The sequence below is a fragment of the Dromaius novaehollandiae genome, chromosome 5 (assembly GCF_036370855.1).
Source record: "Dromaius novaehollandiae isolate bDroNov1 chromosome 5, bDroNov1.hap1, whole genome shotgun sequence".
Taxonomy (NCBI): Eukaryota; Metazoa; Chordata; class Aves; order Casuariiformes; family Dromaiidae; genus Dromaius; species Dromaius novaehollandiae.
This window is the reverse complement of record NC_088102.1, coordinates 69227347-69244351: the sequence shown is the minus strand read 5'-3', so window position 1 is coordinate 69244351 and position 17005 is coordinate 69227347. Positions and strand designations below refer to the sequence as shown.

General features: G+C 52.5%; 1 protein-coding gene across 4 annotated transcripts in view; it reads right to left on the bottom strand.

Annotated features, from left to right (window-relative positions):
* The window catches only part of HRAS (HRas proto-oncogene, GTPase), a 55839-nt gene that overhangs the window by 650 nt on the left and 38184 nt on the right, over positions 1-17005 (bottom strand). For all 4 annotated transcript variants that reach the window (XM_026108078.2, XM_064513217.1, XM_026108077.2 and 1 more), the window contains 4 exons: positions 14846-14999; positions 7044-7222; positions 3896-4055; positions 2126-2250 (listed from right to left, as the gene is read on the bottom strand). In XM_026108078.2, the coding sequence (XP_025963863.1) occupies positions 2131-2250; positions 3896-4055; positions 7044-7222; positions 14846-14956 (570 nt within the window). In that variant the 5' untranslated portion in view covers positions 14957-14999 and the 3' untranslated portion in view covers positions 2126-2130. The remainder of the gene's footprint in view (positions 1-2125; positions 2251-3895; positions 4056-7043; positions 7223-14845; positions 15000-17005) is intronic.

Genomic DNA, 17005 nt, shown 5'->3' with positions numbered 1-17005 from the left:
GGCAAGGAGCAGCACCAAACCTCTGTGCCCCCTGGCCACACATGCACCCTCTCCTCTCCAAAACACAGCATGTCTTTGCCTGCCTTTTCCCTTCAAGTCGTGAGGTTCCCCCATCTCTGCTCTTGTCCTTATCTGGTCACTGCTGCTAAAGGAAGCTGGGATGTCAGTGTTGTTTCCAGTTTCTGCCTCTCATACCGCCTAGTTGCAAAACTCACCTCCTGGGGCCGCGTTGCCCTAAGGAAGGGACTGTGCATAGCCCTTGCCCTGCCTAGTGGGAGGCAAAGCAAAGCAAAGCAAAGTGCTCTGATTTGACTCCTCTCGTCTCAAGCCTTCTCCTCTCCTGCCCACTGTGGGGGAATGGCCCTGAGCTGTGTAATTCGCTGAAGCATCTTAAGCTGCCTTTGCATCTCTGCGCGGGACTGCATTTGCCCTGCAGCTCCACGGAGAGGAGCCACTTTCCTCCCTCTGTGAGCCACCCACTCCCCGGCAGCTGAGCCAGAGCCGCTCGCCCATCCATCAGGTGTCTGCTGTGAATGCAGGGAGCAGGAAAAGGACTCGTCAAGGCAGCTGGGATGTGGGTAATTCACAGGATCTCTCTTAAAAATCAGAGGGAAGAGCTTCCAAGACGCTCCTTCCCCCTCACTGCCCCTCCGTTTCAAGGCACGGTCAGTGCTGGTGCTGGACACCAGGCTCGCGCTTGCTCTGACAGGGTATCAGCGTAAGGGGAAACAGCAGCTTGAGCAGTCTGGACTTCTCCACGTGCTTTCAGATGCGAGCCAGAGCAGGAAATGAGCCCCGAGCTCACATCCCCATCCGGAGGAAATGCTCCTGAACATCTGGGTGATCCAAACATCTGGAAACCTCCCTCAGCAGTGTTAAGTGTGCTAGGCACAGAGTACGGCTCAGCCCCCGGGGGAGATCTCGCCTGGCTTGCCCTGCGCCCGTGCTCTCCTCAGCCGGGAGCAGAGGGGTGGGGTGCTCAGTTCATTTTTTGTTTATAGGAAACAAACGCTGCCAGCGTTTCTTTTCTTGGGAAGAGCTCGGCTGCGCTCGTGGCCTTTGCCTCAGAAAGTAATGGAGAAAAAACAGCTGCCCACCTCCACGTTCAGTCGGCCTCTCTTAGCAGGCGCTCTGGCTGGTATGGCCTTTTTTCTCTAGGACGTCAGCAGTCGCATGAAGGGATAAAGGGCCGCCAATCCTAGTGCTTGGAAGACTCCTCCATCCAAAGGACAACACTGGTGCACTCAACCCCAATTCCCAATTCCCTCGCTCCCCCTTCTGCCATAGAAGGTCCCGGTTACGCAGCACTTCCTTTAATGCGGAAACCAAACCAATGGATGTTTGGCCTAAGGCCACCTCGCACACACAGGCAACCAACTGACAGGCACTCTCCCTCACGACTATCCGGCAGGATTGCAATGATTTAAATAAACTCAGCATTAAAACCAAGAAAAGAGCAAGCACAGACAAAGTTGGACATGCTGAAAAATACTGTTTCTGGCTCCAACATGCACAATTTATAAAGGCGAAACAGCCCCCTTATGGCTAATTCTCAATATTGCATCAGTTTCAAATATCCCAGGGGATATATCTAATGGGAAAACTCTTCTAAGGAACAGAGGACTTTCACAGCTCAGTACATCTGCTCCAACGTTTTAGGACAATGCGATTCACACAAGTGTGTTAGGAGCCAATGTGGTCACACATCTCTTCATTTAAACTATTTTAGGACCAGTGTGTGGCAAAGGTGTGGTGATCCACACACCTTGAATACCAGCTTAACTCTTCTTTCAGAGGGTCAACATAGGAAGGAGCTTTCTTGGGGAAAGTATGATAAAGCATTTATTTTTTTCAGTGGTCTGCTAAAGTTTGTTTCACTGAATGAGGAAAAAAAGTTAAACAACCCTTTCCTCCCACACATTTCCTCAGGAAAGTGGAAATTTTTGACTTACCTATGTTCTGAGAGAAAATGCTATTTCAATCAAAAATCTGTTTAATTAAAAAATCCATGCCACTGAAATAGCTTCTGCTGCGTTTGTTTGCAGCCAGGTGCATCTGCAGTCACCCGCCTTCCCTGCTTGCAACGTACCCCCACTGTACCTTGTCTCCTGCTTCCAAAACTCACCGTAGTCACGATATCACACATTTACAGTTCATGCAGCCAGGGCCGCTCTCATCCGGCGGATTCAGCTTGCGTAGTTTGTGCTGACGGATCTCCCGCACTAAGGTGTAGAAGGCATCTTCAACGCCCTGGAAGAAAGGCACCACGTTTCACTTGAACTGGCTGAGAGAGAGCACAGTGGAGAGGGTGCACCTGCCAGCTGGAAACCACCAACAGAAAACTGCACGGAGTCTTCTGAGGGGTGCAGATTACTGAGTCAAAGGCATGATATTAAGCCGAGAAGGCTAACAGGATCCTAGGAATGGCCCCAAATAGTGAGCGAGACTGAATGCACAACCACTTGGCTGAGGAGCAATTAAGCCCTTGTGATTAACCAGCTTTCAGGAATGAGGCTGGCCGTCCAAGAGAAAGGCCATCACTAAATGACAGAGGGTATCTGCTGCCTCTTTTCCACCTCTAGGCTCCGAGAGCCCCAAATGGTCCTTCCTGCCCCAGTACAGGTCTGCCAAAATGGATGAGGTTAACCAAGTCTCTAAGCTTAAATGATCTGCAGTGAATAGGAGGGCTGCTCCAGAGCCTTGGAGAAAGCCCTGAGAAGGCAAAAGCCATCTGAGACCAGAAAATGTCAGCAGCCATCTGCAGTGGTCCTTTAGCCTTCCCTTGCTCCCCTCTGTCTGGACAAGGTGGAGGAAAAGGGCAAATGGGTTTGAGCCAAATGGCATAACCCCCTCATTTCTCCCAGGACGGGGAGGGAAGCTGTGCTGCCCACCTCTGGGACGCAGCCTCCCCGACGAGGAGTTGTCTCTTCTGCACAGTGACAGCACGCTCTCTGCGTGGGCCTCACCAATTCTGTACAAACACACTCACGCATGCGGCACTCTCCATCGCCGTGCCTGCCTGCGGACCCAATACCCAAGGATGCCAAGTGTGAGATAAACGCATGGAGGCTGGATAAACTGCTGTGCGACTTTGCAACCGTGCTGCCAGGACCAGAGCATGAATTAACACTCCTGCTGGAGCACTTAGCCTTGAGGAGGCAGCTAACCTCAGCCCTTCCGTGAATCTGTCTGCAAGGCACGCAGAGAGCAGAGTACCCTCTGACATACTGCACTGCATGCGTTTGTCCTGCTGGGACACAGCGCTGCACTCACATGAGTCCCCAAAACAGAGGCAGCAGCCTGGGGAGATGCCCAGAGGTCCTGCTACATTAATTCATTTCCCCAGCACCATCACTTAATAGACTCTGCTGGCCATCAAGCACAGCTTGCATACAAGTTAAGGTAGCAGCCAGCTCCAGAGCTGGGCTTTCTGGCAGCTTCATTTCAAGCATCTTGAAGGTGGTAAATCAGTGTCCGTGCTGGCCTGCCCTAATTCACGCTCACTTCCCCGCTTGCCGCCACTTTGAAGCTGCCAGAGCCTTACAGCGCGCTGGGGAGCGAGCAGCTGGAGCGCTCCTCACCTGACAGCCCATGCACGCAGCTCTCAGCAAGGCTGCACGTCAGTCCTGCCACTGTCAGTCAGGGTGTCTCTGCTGGCAGATCCAGGCGGTCTCCCCGTGCCTCCTCACACAAGGAGCGGAGGGGAGCTGGCTGCTGTGGGAGGGGAGGAGGCCGCATAACTCAGCAGGACTTTCAGCGCAGAGCAGCCACAGGCAGCCTACACTAAATGCTGATGCGCAATCCAGGTTTGTTCCTGGCTCTCCAGGACAGCGCTCAGGTCATAGGAGCACCAGGAAGACTCTGGCAATGGGATGCTTTAAACTATCCCTCCTACCTGTCTGGTTTTGGCAGACGTTTCTATGTAAGGGATCCCGTAACTGCGGGCCAGGTCCTGTGCTTGCCGCGTCTCCACTGTCCGGGCTGGCAGGTCACATTTATTTCCCACCAGCACCATGGGAACATCATCCGAGTCTTTCACCCTCTTGATCTGCTCTCTGCAAGAATAAGAGATGCCAAAGTGAAGGGCGAAAAGGTAGCAGTAGGCACTTTCAGCACGCTCCCCACCTGAGCAGAGGAAAGGTCACTTTTAATCAGTGAGAACGGAGTTATGCTTCACCCCACAACATGCCTTCTGCAGGGCTTTCAAAGGCACGTAAGTGACCGCAGCATGTAAGCAAGGAAACTGCAAAATAGTTTGGGCTTTTTTGGAAATGAAAACTAAACATACTTCTGCAACTGTTTAAAAAATTCATCTTGAAATTATGGCGATCTATATTAGGACATAAGCTTATCATAACTTCTTAAGATGATTTAAGCTAAGTAAAAATGAATACTCAAGCAGTTACCTGTATACTTGCAACATTTTAGATCAAGGAATACTCCTGAACAGGGAAAAGTCACCAGATAAACAGTTGCAACCAGAGTTTGCTGAGCTGATAAACGAGCTTTTGGCAGCTGTAACCTTTTCTGCAGATGCACAGGCAGTATTTTCTTCATTTCAGATTAGTTCAGTTCAGTCAAAGTTGAGAAACCAACTGGGAACTAAAAAAGCAGCGATGCTTGCTTTTCAATTCCAATCTCTGAATTAAAACTAGGTGGGCGAGGATAAGATCTACTACTTTTAAAATCTTAAAGGCTATTATGACCACAAACAATCCATTCAATTCCCTCATGATAGATAACAACTTCCTTTGTTTAATAAATTACTTAACTTCTGATGCAAAACAGCTTTTTTGCTCACATATCCAGAACTATTAACATAGTTTTATCTAACGAATGAAAGCATTTTTAAAAGCTGTTTTCTGCATTTTAATTGAATTCAAATCTCCATCCAAAGCAGCTTGACCACACATCGTGTTTAAAAAAAAATCAATCATCTTTTTTTAATATAGTAAAACATAGAAATGAAGTCTGAATATATGTATGTTAAGCTATAAAGCCACTTAAGTGTTCAGTGTAACATCCTGATCAGCAAAAGCAAGTACTAAATTTAGTGCAGAGGCTACACTTAGTTGAAAATAGATACCTCCTAATGGTTACTAACCAGTGAGAATGAGCATTTCTCCAGGGAAAAGTATTTTTAAAGTGCAAATGCAAAGAGCACATGCGAAATGAGATTAAAGCCAGTGATTTACAGCATGATTAACACTGGGGCTTGAAATCAAGCCATCCTTTGAGTGATTCACAGGCACCAGCCCCAGCACAAGGCAGCAGGATGAATGCTCCTGAATCCCTCAGGTGTTTTAGGAAAATCCCACCCTTTGTCCTCCGGTTCAGCTAAAACAAGCCAAATTAGTCCACTGTATACAGTCATTGCAGACAGCATGCCTGTCAGCTGAGGACTGAAGACATCTCCGCAGCTCAGAGCGGCCCCTCTGACTACAGATGCTGTGCCTGAGCCAGGAGCTTGAAGATTATCATCTGGGACCTCAGGACGCAACAAAACTGCAGCGGTGCTCAGCTCCCTATCACCAGGCTACCCAGAGGCACCAAAATGTCCAACGCCCCTGAACTCTAAATGGGAGGCAACCTGTCAGATACAGCCCCCGTCCCTGGGGTCAGGCCACCGCTTCCCCTCTCCTGGACAGTTCAATCCGAATCACTGTTCGGGGTATTCTTCCGAAGCAAAGACTTCCTCCCTCAGTCACTGCATCCCATGTGCTACCCCACGGGGAAAGGAGAGCTACGACCTAAATACAGTGCAGCCCACAGCGCCCCTCCAGACAAGATGCTGGGGACCTTCCCTCCTCTGAGGTTCATTCAGGATGCTCCTCACCGCGCAGGGCTGCAGCCGGGCCAGCTCAAGTGGCAGGGAGCTGGGCACGGGCACGCAGCGGTGGCGTATGGGGGCACGAGCTGGAGGAAGCTGAAATGGTGGCATCACCCCACAGCGCAAACCTCCTCTCCCTCTTGCAGCTGAAGCTGCTGTTCGCCGTGCCCTGGGATGGCGCGCAGCCGCACCCCGAGAACAGCCAAGGGAGCACGGCACGAGCCCTCGCTGCCTTTCCTCCCCACGCACCGAGCATTTGCTGAAGAGGCTTTTTGCCTTCTGCTCCACCGCCTTCCCACAGGAAACACGGCTTCTCTGGTAGCCAGCTCACAGGGCAAAGACTGGCCGTCCTGCAGCCTGGGAGATGCTTTCAAAGAGCACTGCCTCGCTCCTTGGAGCAGGCAGATTGCTGGCTCTGCAAGTCCCTCCCGTCCAAGACAAGTCCTTGAGAGAAGGCATATGGCAGCAGGACACAGCGACAGACACCTCCCTGAGCCCGCGCTCGCTGCCTGGGTGGTGACCAGAGAATACCTCCGCTGCATTTGATAAGCTCTCCTCGCTCTTCAGCTTAGTGGGGGAAGGAACCAAAGGCAGGAAGCGACGTGGGGGGCCTGGATGGGGTTAGAGCAGGAAGCACAGGACTGGGCCGCGCTGGGATCTGCTCCTCACTCTGCCACTGCCCAGCACATCTCCTCGGGCAAGTGACTCTGACTCACTCCTGTTTGGTGTTTGCTCAGACCCCGAGGTCTTACAGGCTGGGGCTGCCTCTCCCTGCGTGCAGCACCCAGCACAGCGGGGCCTCGCCACAGTGCCTGCAAGCGGGTGAAGCAGCCCTCCCGATCCTGCCCGGCCTCCTCTCCCAACTCCCTGGCAGGGGAGAAGCTGCCGAGATCGATTTCACTAACAAAACAATTCCATTAATTAGAGAGGGAAGGGAGAGGGTCGTAAAGGATCGGCTCTCTCTTTAGTCACCATAAACACTTAAACATTACATTACCGAGTCCCCAGAGGCCACAAGCAATCCCTTCGGATGGGTTTTATTGGAGTCACCGACATTAGCCGTCTGCTCCATCTTTTCCCTGGGGAATGGCCACTTGAGCTAATTGTCTTTGCTGTCAGCCAGTGCTTCCAGCGCAGAGGCCTGATCTAAAAGGGAGGCAGGGCCTCCTCCTCGCGCAGGGCAGGAGAGAAGGGGCCTGCCCAGGATACTCACCTGTACTGGTGAATATCTTCAAAAGACTTTGTATTGTTAATGGCGAAGACGCACAGGAACCCCTCCCCTGTTCTCATGTACTGGTCTCTCATGGCACTGTACTCCTCTTGCCCTGCTGTGTCCAAGATGTCTAACAAACAGGTCTCTCCATCAATGACGACTTGCTTTCTGTAGGAATCCTGCAGGGCCAGGAGACAGAGAGAAAGGGAGAAAAGAAGCATTAAGGAGGGCCTGCAAGAGAAGGTTTAACCCACAGGCCACTTGCGCTCAAATCCAGCCATCCCGTAGGTCCGGGAACAGACAGGAGTGCGGTATCTCCCTTGGGGTGCTGTGTCTGTCCGCACAGCTCCTGGCCTGTTCCTCCCACACTCAGCCCGGGCTCTGGCATACCAGGGGCAGCTCTGTCCCTACCACACCGCAGAGCCCGAGACAACTATTTTCCTAACCTTACTTAGTCCTGGCTAATTCCTCCTGAAGCCTCCCTGCCCGGGAAGCTTTGCACATGGAGCGGTAAGAGCCAGCGGTGGTTCGCTCGCCTTCTGCAGCCACAGCTGGGGGCAAGCGATCGGGTAGACGGAGCATGTGGGTAAACAGTAGCTGGAGCTCATGCGAGGTATCGCTGATGCTTCGCCGTGCTCCCACCCCGCGGGCTGCATAAAGCCTCTCTGTGAACCGTCACAGGAAACGGGGAGATGGAGAAGAGCTGACAAGTCATCCTGGCCAGCCGCCACTCCCAGGCCGGCTCTGTCTGGCGCTATCTGTCCTACAGCCTCTCATCCCCTCTCGTCTTTGATGCCCGAGGAGGCACAAGGCATCTGTTACTTCCCCTGGAGGACCGACCCGGAGCCCAGGGCATCTCCGTCAGGCTTTCGCAGCGTGCTCTTTCTCTACAGCCCATCCCTCTGCCACTGCCGCCCCGCGAGCCAGGAGAGTGGCGTGGTGGCGGGCAGGCCTCCAGCGCCTGACCTGCCTGCTCCGCACTGAGTCGCTTGGAAAGACGCTGGAAGGGGGCCGCGCATGAAAGGAGGCTCCAGGATTTCCAGAGACCATTTGTGATCTGCGGGGGCAATGAAACGCGTTTAAGATCATCTGGAAATCTGGCATCTCTAACGCATCTCAGCTTAGGCACCAGAGGCAATCTCCACCAGTAAGGTTGCAAACTGGGTTTGATGGCAAACCTCTTATTGTCATTCAAACACAGAAAAGAGAAAAAAAAAGAATTACGCTATGAGGAGGTGTTTCCTGTAACTAGTCTTTGCCCAGAGGTGCTCTGGGAAAAGTAACGAATATCCAAGTTGTGCATTTTCCCTGTGGTGGAGATGATTACAACTTATCACTCCTGTGAAAAGGCCTGGAAATCACCGAGAGCCTTCTCCCAGGGTATCCCTCAAAGGGCTTGATTTTAAACGCAGGCACTGCTCCTTACCACCCCGCCTCTCCCCCACGCCCAGTCTCATCACAAGAGATGATGCTGGGATAACCCGTGCACGCACAAACAACCGCTTCTCTCTCTGACAGCTCAACCCCAGGTGCAGCACAGTTGGCTCGACTCTTAGCCAGAGCAGGAAGCCAAAACCGAAGGTGTGAAAAATATGTAGGTGCACATCTGTGGTGCAGCATTTATACAGCTTTGTATTCCACTTACAGAGACTATAGTTTCAGTCTGCACCAAAGTCAAATGGCTGTCGGTCTTCCAAGGACCGTAACAAAGGCATCGGATGAGCTTTGCCCCCTGAAAAACAGGTCTGCAGCCAAGCAGCAGACACAGCAAAGGTCACTGACAGGACCAGCGGCGGTGGAGAAAGGGAATGAAGCAAACACGGACTCTGCCCTTTTGTTCATCACTATAAAAAAGCCAGCTACCAGAGCAAATTAGTCTGTCTTCACCTTGCACTGAGCGCCATGAAATCAGACTAGAGGCGATCTGCTCTGCTGTGACCTTCTCAGCCATTCCTCCCCAAAAGCGCCGGACTGCTGAGGCAGGGCTGCTAACCCGAGGGGAATAACAGTGTTGAGTGATGGCATGGCTTCTCGCCAACCGCTCCAAAGGCAACTGGCAGGCTGCCCTGCAGGGATGCACTTGCATTTCTAATCAATAATATATCTGGAGCCTCCCTGGTGCAAGGTAAAGGAACACTAGTTCCATCTCCTGGGTCCCAGCCCGCAACTCCAGACTTAGCGCAGACTTAGTATGAGCAGATGGCGACCCCGGTGCCGGCTCTGCCCTGGGCCAGCACTGCCGCTAGCCACAGCAGAGCTGGGGAATTTGCCTCCGCGACGGCCTGGCTCGGCCGCCGAGCTGAGAGCATCCCACCGCACAGAGAGCTCGTTGTCCTTCTCAGCTCCGCAACAACGTGATCGGTCAGACCTGAGGCATGTTCTCCATAACTCCTTTTATCCTTTGCCGCCCCTCTTCCATCTACAAAAGAAACTTCAGCAGCTGGGAAGTCGGTATGCAACCGTCACTAGCCCGTCCGTAACCAAACAGTACCTTCACAGCCATTTAAAACCTCCTGCTCAGAAGAGGGGGGCAAGCGGGGCAGTGTTCAGCGAGGGCGGCCCGTACACGTCAGGCTGCTGTCACACGCATCCGCCACGGACTCGCTTCCATCCCGGCTCCCTGGCGCGCGTCCAAAGGACAAGTCTCTCAGTGCAAGTGTTCGCGTTTAGCTGCCAAGCCCCAGATTTCAGCAGAAGGTCTTGCAAGCAGGCAGCACACCTATGGAGAGGCGATCTGACATTTTGGCTCGGGTTATCGGTCCAAACACAGAGCGTAGGCTGAACGCTGGGGAACACAAGAGTCCCCCAGAAAGGCCAGTCAGCTCGCTAAGGGAGCAGCAGCAGCAGACAGGAGTCTTGCAGTTTTATTGCGGATGCCTTGCACTCCTCAGGTGCTGCAGTAAGGGACCACCAGCGTTTCTGAGGAAGGGGTCATTGCTAGGGGATTACCAGCTCTCCCCACCATCGCTTTGTGTCCAGCTCCAACTGAAACCCCCCAAGGATGTTTTCTACAGCAGCTCAGTTCACTTCCCGCTGATACTCCCTCCTCGCCGCCAGCCGTCACGGTTTGTGCCCCCTCCTCTGGCTCGCTGCCAGGCGATGCAGTTGCGGCTGCAAGGGCAGCCGGCCTCACGCTCAGCTACAGCCCCTCGGCAAGAGCACACACGTCAGATCGCTGAAGCACGGATCCCAGCATCCCACGGCTCCCGCTCCTCTGCGACTGTCCCGCTCACAGGGTCCCCTGATGGCTCACCCCTGGCTTCCTGCACAACCGAAAGGGGCTGGACCAAGTGGCTGGAAAGAGAAGTGCAGGATGACAGGAATAAACTCCTCCATCCCCTCTTGCTACAGCAAACAGCAATTCCCGATTCTGACCCAGGAACACAGACAGATATTGCTCCAGCAGCTGAAAAGTCTGATGTGAGTGATTACAGCTCTTAGGTGACGACACATGAGCCATGAACTGCGAGCACTTAGGAACGGCACCGCAGAGTGCCGAAGGGATCAGGACAGGCGGTTGGGACACCACCGCTGCTCAGCCTGTTGGTTCCTCTGCTGGAGCACAGCAGAAATAGTCCGTGTTGCATCGAAGGGGGAGTCAGCAGCTGGTCCCCATCTAGCTGCCCTCACAAAGCAGCCCACCCAGGTGGGAGGGCAATGCCCTTCCCTTCCCTTCCCTTCCCTTCCCTTCCCTTCCCAGCACCCCAGATGGGGTTCATTTTGTGGAGTGGGAATGGCACCGAAGACAGCTGAGCCAGGAAGCAGCAGTGCTTATCAGCTGGCAGCCCAGGGAGCGGGGCTGCTGCTGCCTCTGGCTCTCGCTTGTGCCCTGCTGAGAAGGGGCAGGCTATAAACCAAAGACTTGCTGTTGCTTCCAGCCAAAGATACTGTGCTGGGGATGGGGACCTGCTGCTGAACAGAGACCCCCTCCTCACCGTGCTGGCTTATAGCCCTACGCCCTGATGGAAAAGCAGTCCAAGAGAAGCAACGCGGGCCAAGAGGGGGGAGACACCGCTAGGAGCACGGGCACCCTGCAAGGCTTCCCGGGCATGAACCGGCCCAGCTGGGAAAGCGTGCCAGGAGGGCGTAAGGACCATCTCTGTGCTTTCACCAAGGTTTCTGCAGCGGGTTTTCTCTCTTTTCCGTGTCTCCATGTCTTTATTCCTCCCATCTGCTTGCAGCATGTCCTTCCCTTGCAACTCAGCCCTTCCCTACCCCTCCGTGCTGCTTCATTTCTTCACGTGCCTTCTCTCCTTTTCCCTGCCTACTCCTTTTATCCAGGCTCCTCATCAGTTACAAATGAGACATTTGCACCACCGAGTCAGGAGGGCAGGAAGGGAACATCAGTGCCTCTGGCTGATGCGGCTGCAAGACAGAAAGACGCGGGCATGGTGTGGGTCCTGGGGGCCCCCGGCTCGGGGAGTGCCAGCAGAGCTGCCGGCGCTCCTGGGGAGGTGCCCAACAGGAGCAGGGAGAAGAAGAAAGAGGCCCGCAGTGGGATGCCTGCCGGGGGCAATGAGGCAGCTCCTTCGGCTGGCGTGAGCGGGCCTGCTGCTGGCTCAGGTGGAGCCGGGGCTGGCTGGGAACGGAGACGCTCAGCCAGGGTCTCTGCTCCCCCTGGCCGGCTACCAAGCGCCTTCCTCCTCCCTCCTGGCCCAGGGAGCTCCTTCCTCAGGGCACCCCTCCCTGCTCACGGTTAAGGCCTTTACTCCACGCACGCATACTCTTTTTTTCTCTCTCTCTTGTAACCTGCACATTTCAGCGCTGCTCTGCTGTTTGTTACTCAGCTAGACAGGCAGAGTCAGCGCCTGGGCATGATCCAGGGAAGCTTAGTCACAGGAGGATGGGGAGTGTGTTGGTCACATCCAGATCACCGGCAGGTAACTCTCTGCACATCCTCCATCCCCATAAAGTGCAGTCTAACTGAAAGGGAGCCTTTCAGGAGGGCGCTGGTCAGCGAGGGAGGAGAGCAGGCGTTTCCGAGGGCACCAACATGAGCCGCAGACAGAGCGGCAGGAGCAGGCGGGGTGAGGAAGGCGTGCTGCTAAATGCCATGCAAGGTTAACATTCCCCACTGCGTGTTTACATGGGGAAAATTCCCTACAGGGTACGTATGGGGGGGGGACAGACGGCTGGAAACAAATCCAGTGACACCAGCTGGTAAAAAGAGGCCCAAACCCAACTCATCGTGGGTCAGAGCTGCGTCTGCCCACCCCAGGTGGAGGGGAGAAGAGCCTTTTCTTCTCTCGCTTCCCGACGCTCATCAGAGCTGCTCCCTGACCCCTTAATGCAGACATCTCCCCGGGGAGGTTGCTCTTGATCCGCAGCTCTTTTGTGGGAAACAACCTGGAGCAGATGTCTAAGAAAATGATGGAGCTGCTGAAGCAACGGTCCCACCCCGGACAGAGGGTGCATAATTCTCACTGTACATAAAACTGTACGGGAAGGCACAACCGGTCGCGTCCCACCCTTCTTCAGAGGGGTCCAATCGCTGGAGGCCAGGACCATAAATCCTTGTGTCGGCACTAGCACGGGGAGGAAACAGGAGGGAGTCACCCTCTAAAATGTGGATCTGAGCGGACTAAAATGTCTTGCAGCAAGCAACCACAGACAGGAAAATAAAATAGCAGATTTTCTTGTTTATGTAAAAGTTAACATTTTTCTAAACAAGTTTGTTTGTTTAGAAACAATATTTTGGGGCTAAGAGCACTTCAAATGCAGAAATAATATTAGTGTTGGACAAATAGAAAAGTTTGTTCAACTCAAAAAGAAAAGACTTTTCAAGTGCTCAGACAGGCCAACAGCTAAAACAAATAGATATTAATGCTTTGCATAGCTTTTCTAGGCACCTCGGTAGGTGAAAAGACACATGAGCCAGAAGAGTTAGTATTTCCCTCCTACCCTGAAGTCCCCAGCTGCCTGAGCGTGCCCGCGTGGGGCAGGCACAACGAGCAGGTGCCAACACCAGGAGTTTGGGCTGGCTGCAGCGGTTCCTATGTGTTTGACCCTGCAAGGCACCACCACCGCCAAGCCTCTCCTGAATTTCCCCACCAGTTATTCCCTTTTATACTTTTTACTCTGCATATGATGCTACGGATAAAGAATACAGGTGAGGGGAGAGGAGCTGGGGAAGAAGACGGCTGGATCTGTAAGCAAGATGCAGCACTGAGACTCAGGAGCCCTAAATTAAATTCCAGGCTCTGCCACAGACTTTCTTTGTGACCGGCCAGACTGCTTAACAGCATGTGCTTTTAAGTGCTGTCCCTTTTTCTGCTTCCCATCTGTAGGATAAGAATGTTTCTGCCTTTCTACCAAGGCTTGTCTCTCTTGTTTATTTAAGTTAGAAGCTCTTCAGGGTGGGGACTACACATACAACACCTACCAGAATAGATTTCTGATCCCAGCTGAGACCTTTTAGGCATAATAATACTAATAATTGCACTAACCACAGCTGTTTTTATACACATCTGGTACTGAATCCTTTAGGACTGCAGACAGGGAGGTTATTGTCTGAGAGGCATGACAGAGCTGTGATTTGGATTCCCAGGGTGGACTTGTTCCTAGTACAGAACTGGCCACAAAATGGCCAGCAACTGCACTGAAAGCACAGCATTGCACAGCTCTATCCTGAGGGAAGGTGTAAATCATGCAGTAGGTAAAAGCAGCGTCTCCTTAGCAGTGATGGAACAGTGAAAGTAGCTGGAGAATGGAATAAATTTTTAAAAGGTGTAAAAATGGCTGCGTTGCTTACACTTGCAGTGTGGAAACCTGAGTTCTTAAGACTGAAAACTGCAGCCTGCACCACCTCCAGAAGTAACAGGTCTTTGGCTGCTTCTCAAGATGGGCTACCGAGCTAGACAGACAAGTGCTGCAATCCACACTGACTGTGAGACAAATGCATTAATCATTAACTCCTCTTAAAAGAACGCAAGCAGAACTGGCCCTTACAGCTTGTTCCCTGCTCTCTGCCTCTCACCAAAGGGTAGGCTCATCTGGCTCTGGCGGAGGACGAAAGCCAGGAGCTCAGGGTCCGCTATCAGTCTCCTCGGAAGCACACTCCCTGTTTTGTCTTTCCTGGAGCACTAAGCTATTTTGTAGAGTCTGCAAATCCTGGAAAAGAACTGAAGTGTCATTTTTCCCTGTCACAGAACAAATCTATAATCACTCATGAGATAGCCTGAAGAAAGTCAATGAGCTTCCTGCTCTGCAGAGAGGTCAGGATCTCTTGAAAGAAATTCAGCAGTCTTCACCTCTGTTTGATCTGTTAACCCACACCTGTCCCCATAGTAACACTGTAGAAACCATTAAGGTTTAGCTGCGTGGCATGTCTCAAACTGCAGGATATACCTAATACCACTGAGCTCTGATATATTCCATCAGTAAGTCTCAAAACATCTCATATAGGAAGTCAATATATTTACTTTAATTTTACAGGAGAAGAAACAGAAGCACAGACACAAAACTGGTCTTCTTTCCCAAACCTTTAACCCCTCCCTAGGCTGACATCTAATCAGCATGATGGGCTTTTGTGCTACCCCAGCTCTCGGTCCCTGCACAGCTCTACCAAGGGCCCTGCCTACCTTTACTGCATCCCTCTCTCTTTCTCCTCAACAGACACTGCTGTTGCTCTTCGGGAGGCACAAGTTAGTGCAGAAATTCAGGATAGCTTTGTGAAGCAGAGAAGCGTCCCCACTCAGGCTCAGACTGAGCCCAAGCCAAACGTACTTTGGATTCACAGTGAAGTGAAAAAGAGCAATGGGAAAGGACGCAGATAGACAGGCCCTGTTCCCAGAGCCACTCACCTCTATCGTGGGGTCATATTCATCGACGAAATGGTTCTGAATGAGCTGTATCGTCAAAGCGCTCTTCCCAACACCACCAGCTCCCACCACCACCAGCTTGTACTCAGTCATCTTCCAGCCGACCCCAGCTCAGGACTTCCAGGAGCACCACCACCTGCAAGGAGAAATACAGACGTCGTGTTAGGAGAGGGGTTTGCTTCTGTCTCTGGCTGCTCTGCAAGGGGGGCTGCCTGGCCAGCTCCAGTACACATCAGTGACTGGGAAAGGCAGAAATCTGCGGAGAACAGGCTTGTGTCTTCGGTATCAAGTGGCCCCCATTCCCAAGCATCTGTCTCTGACATCTACTGCTCGTCCCAGAAGCACACAGATGCCAGGACACAAAAGTCAGGGACCCACCACGTCACGTGCTGTGAAACACCCAGATCACCTAATTCTGCAAGGCGGATGAGGCAGAGGTGAAGGGAAGTACGCAGAGGGGCCCAAGGATACCAGACCGGGCAGCGGCGGAGACAGCGACAAAACACGTAGTCTCCCAGTGCAGGGCCTTAGTCCAGGCTCCCATTTAAGAAGGTTTTAATGGTCTTTTAAGTTGCTTGACTTCAGTAGGGATTGAGCATGGGACAAGGCCAATCCAGCCCACTCTGAAGAAAAAAAATTCTGCATGGCAAAGAGAGAAATATTTCCCCCAGTCCTCAGGGGGAAAAGACAGCAGGTCACCATCAGGGACTCATGTATTTTTAAAGTAAATTTTCTCTAGCTGTGAAATTGTCACTGCAAGGTATTCTACCTAAATACTGCCACGTACTCTCAGCCCCAGCTCACACACACTTTCCACCCTGCAGAACATGGCCAGGCAACAGGGAAACGGTGGAATCAACGGTGCGCCCCAGGGGTCAAGGACTTCTTCATTCTCCCCATCCACTACGCTGACGACCATGGAAATCTGGCCATAGAAATTTGTACTTATTTCCTTCTGTCATCCTGCACTAAGGCTCTAGGATCCATTGCCTTTATTTTGCTTTTATGATCCAATTCTCTGGAGTCTCAAACATGAGCTAACCTCATCCAAAAAAATGGAACTTCATCTAAAACTACAGCCCACAACTGCAGCATCCAGAGCTATTTAATCTAATATCCTCCACTAGTAATGAAGGTTACTTAAAATGATCCAAGAAATCAATCAAGCTGAACACGAAACCATGCACAATGTCTACCCTAGGACACTCTGCAGTCCTTTAGCCTGACACTCAGGAGGCAAACTTCACGCATTCCCAGAGCAAGCCCCGCGATGTGAGGGAGTATTTTACAGACAAGAAAACCGAGGTATAGGCCAGGTAAATCAAAAGTAACCGGTTCAAGAGGCCTGGTTTTCATGAAGTGCCCAGTCCTGTCTCTGATTTGCCTTATCTCAAGCTGGTGATCCAAAATCACTGGATAGATTTGAAAGCCTTGGCCAAAGTGATTTGCATGTCAACACCCACACAGCAGTAGCAGCAAAACTGGGAAGAGGTCCAGGCCCACCTCATATAAGCTTTCTTAGCTAACCGTTTTCACCTTCAAAGCTGAATTAAATACAGCCCGTCTTTTGCCGTAGGGCAGCTTTGAGATGGCGGCACACCCACATCCTCTGCCAGTCCTCCGGCTAAAAAATGCTTCTCACCGTACTGGCAATGGCAGGTTGAGACAGAGAAGGACCACAGGTTATTTCCTACTCCTGGGTGGAAAACAGTGCTGCGGAAGGGGCACGGCTATTCCCACCAGCCGCAGCTGGCGTACCCCACAGCGGAGGACGAGCTGCTGCAGCAGGGAGGTGTCACTGGGAACGCTCCATGGGGACGGCATGAGCCCACCGCGCTGCTGCAGAAACGGGCACCCTTCGACCGGAGAACATCCCCTCCCCTTCCTCCCTGCCCCGCTCCCTTACGTTTCTGCCCCAGTTCTACCGAGAAAGAGGAACTTCAGCTTAGCGTTTGTGAGAGGAAGATTACAAAACCCTGAGGGTTTAAATAGACATCCGCTCTCACTGGACCGCTCCTCCTTACTGCTAAATGTCACCCCCGGGTCAGGTACTGGTCCGGGGCCGTTAACGGCAAGCTGTAGGGAAGCCAGCTGCCAAGGAGTGTTAGTGCTAGCCAAGCCCGTGGCCCCTGTGGCTGTTGC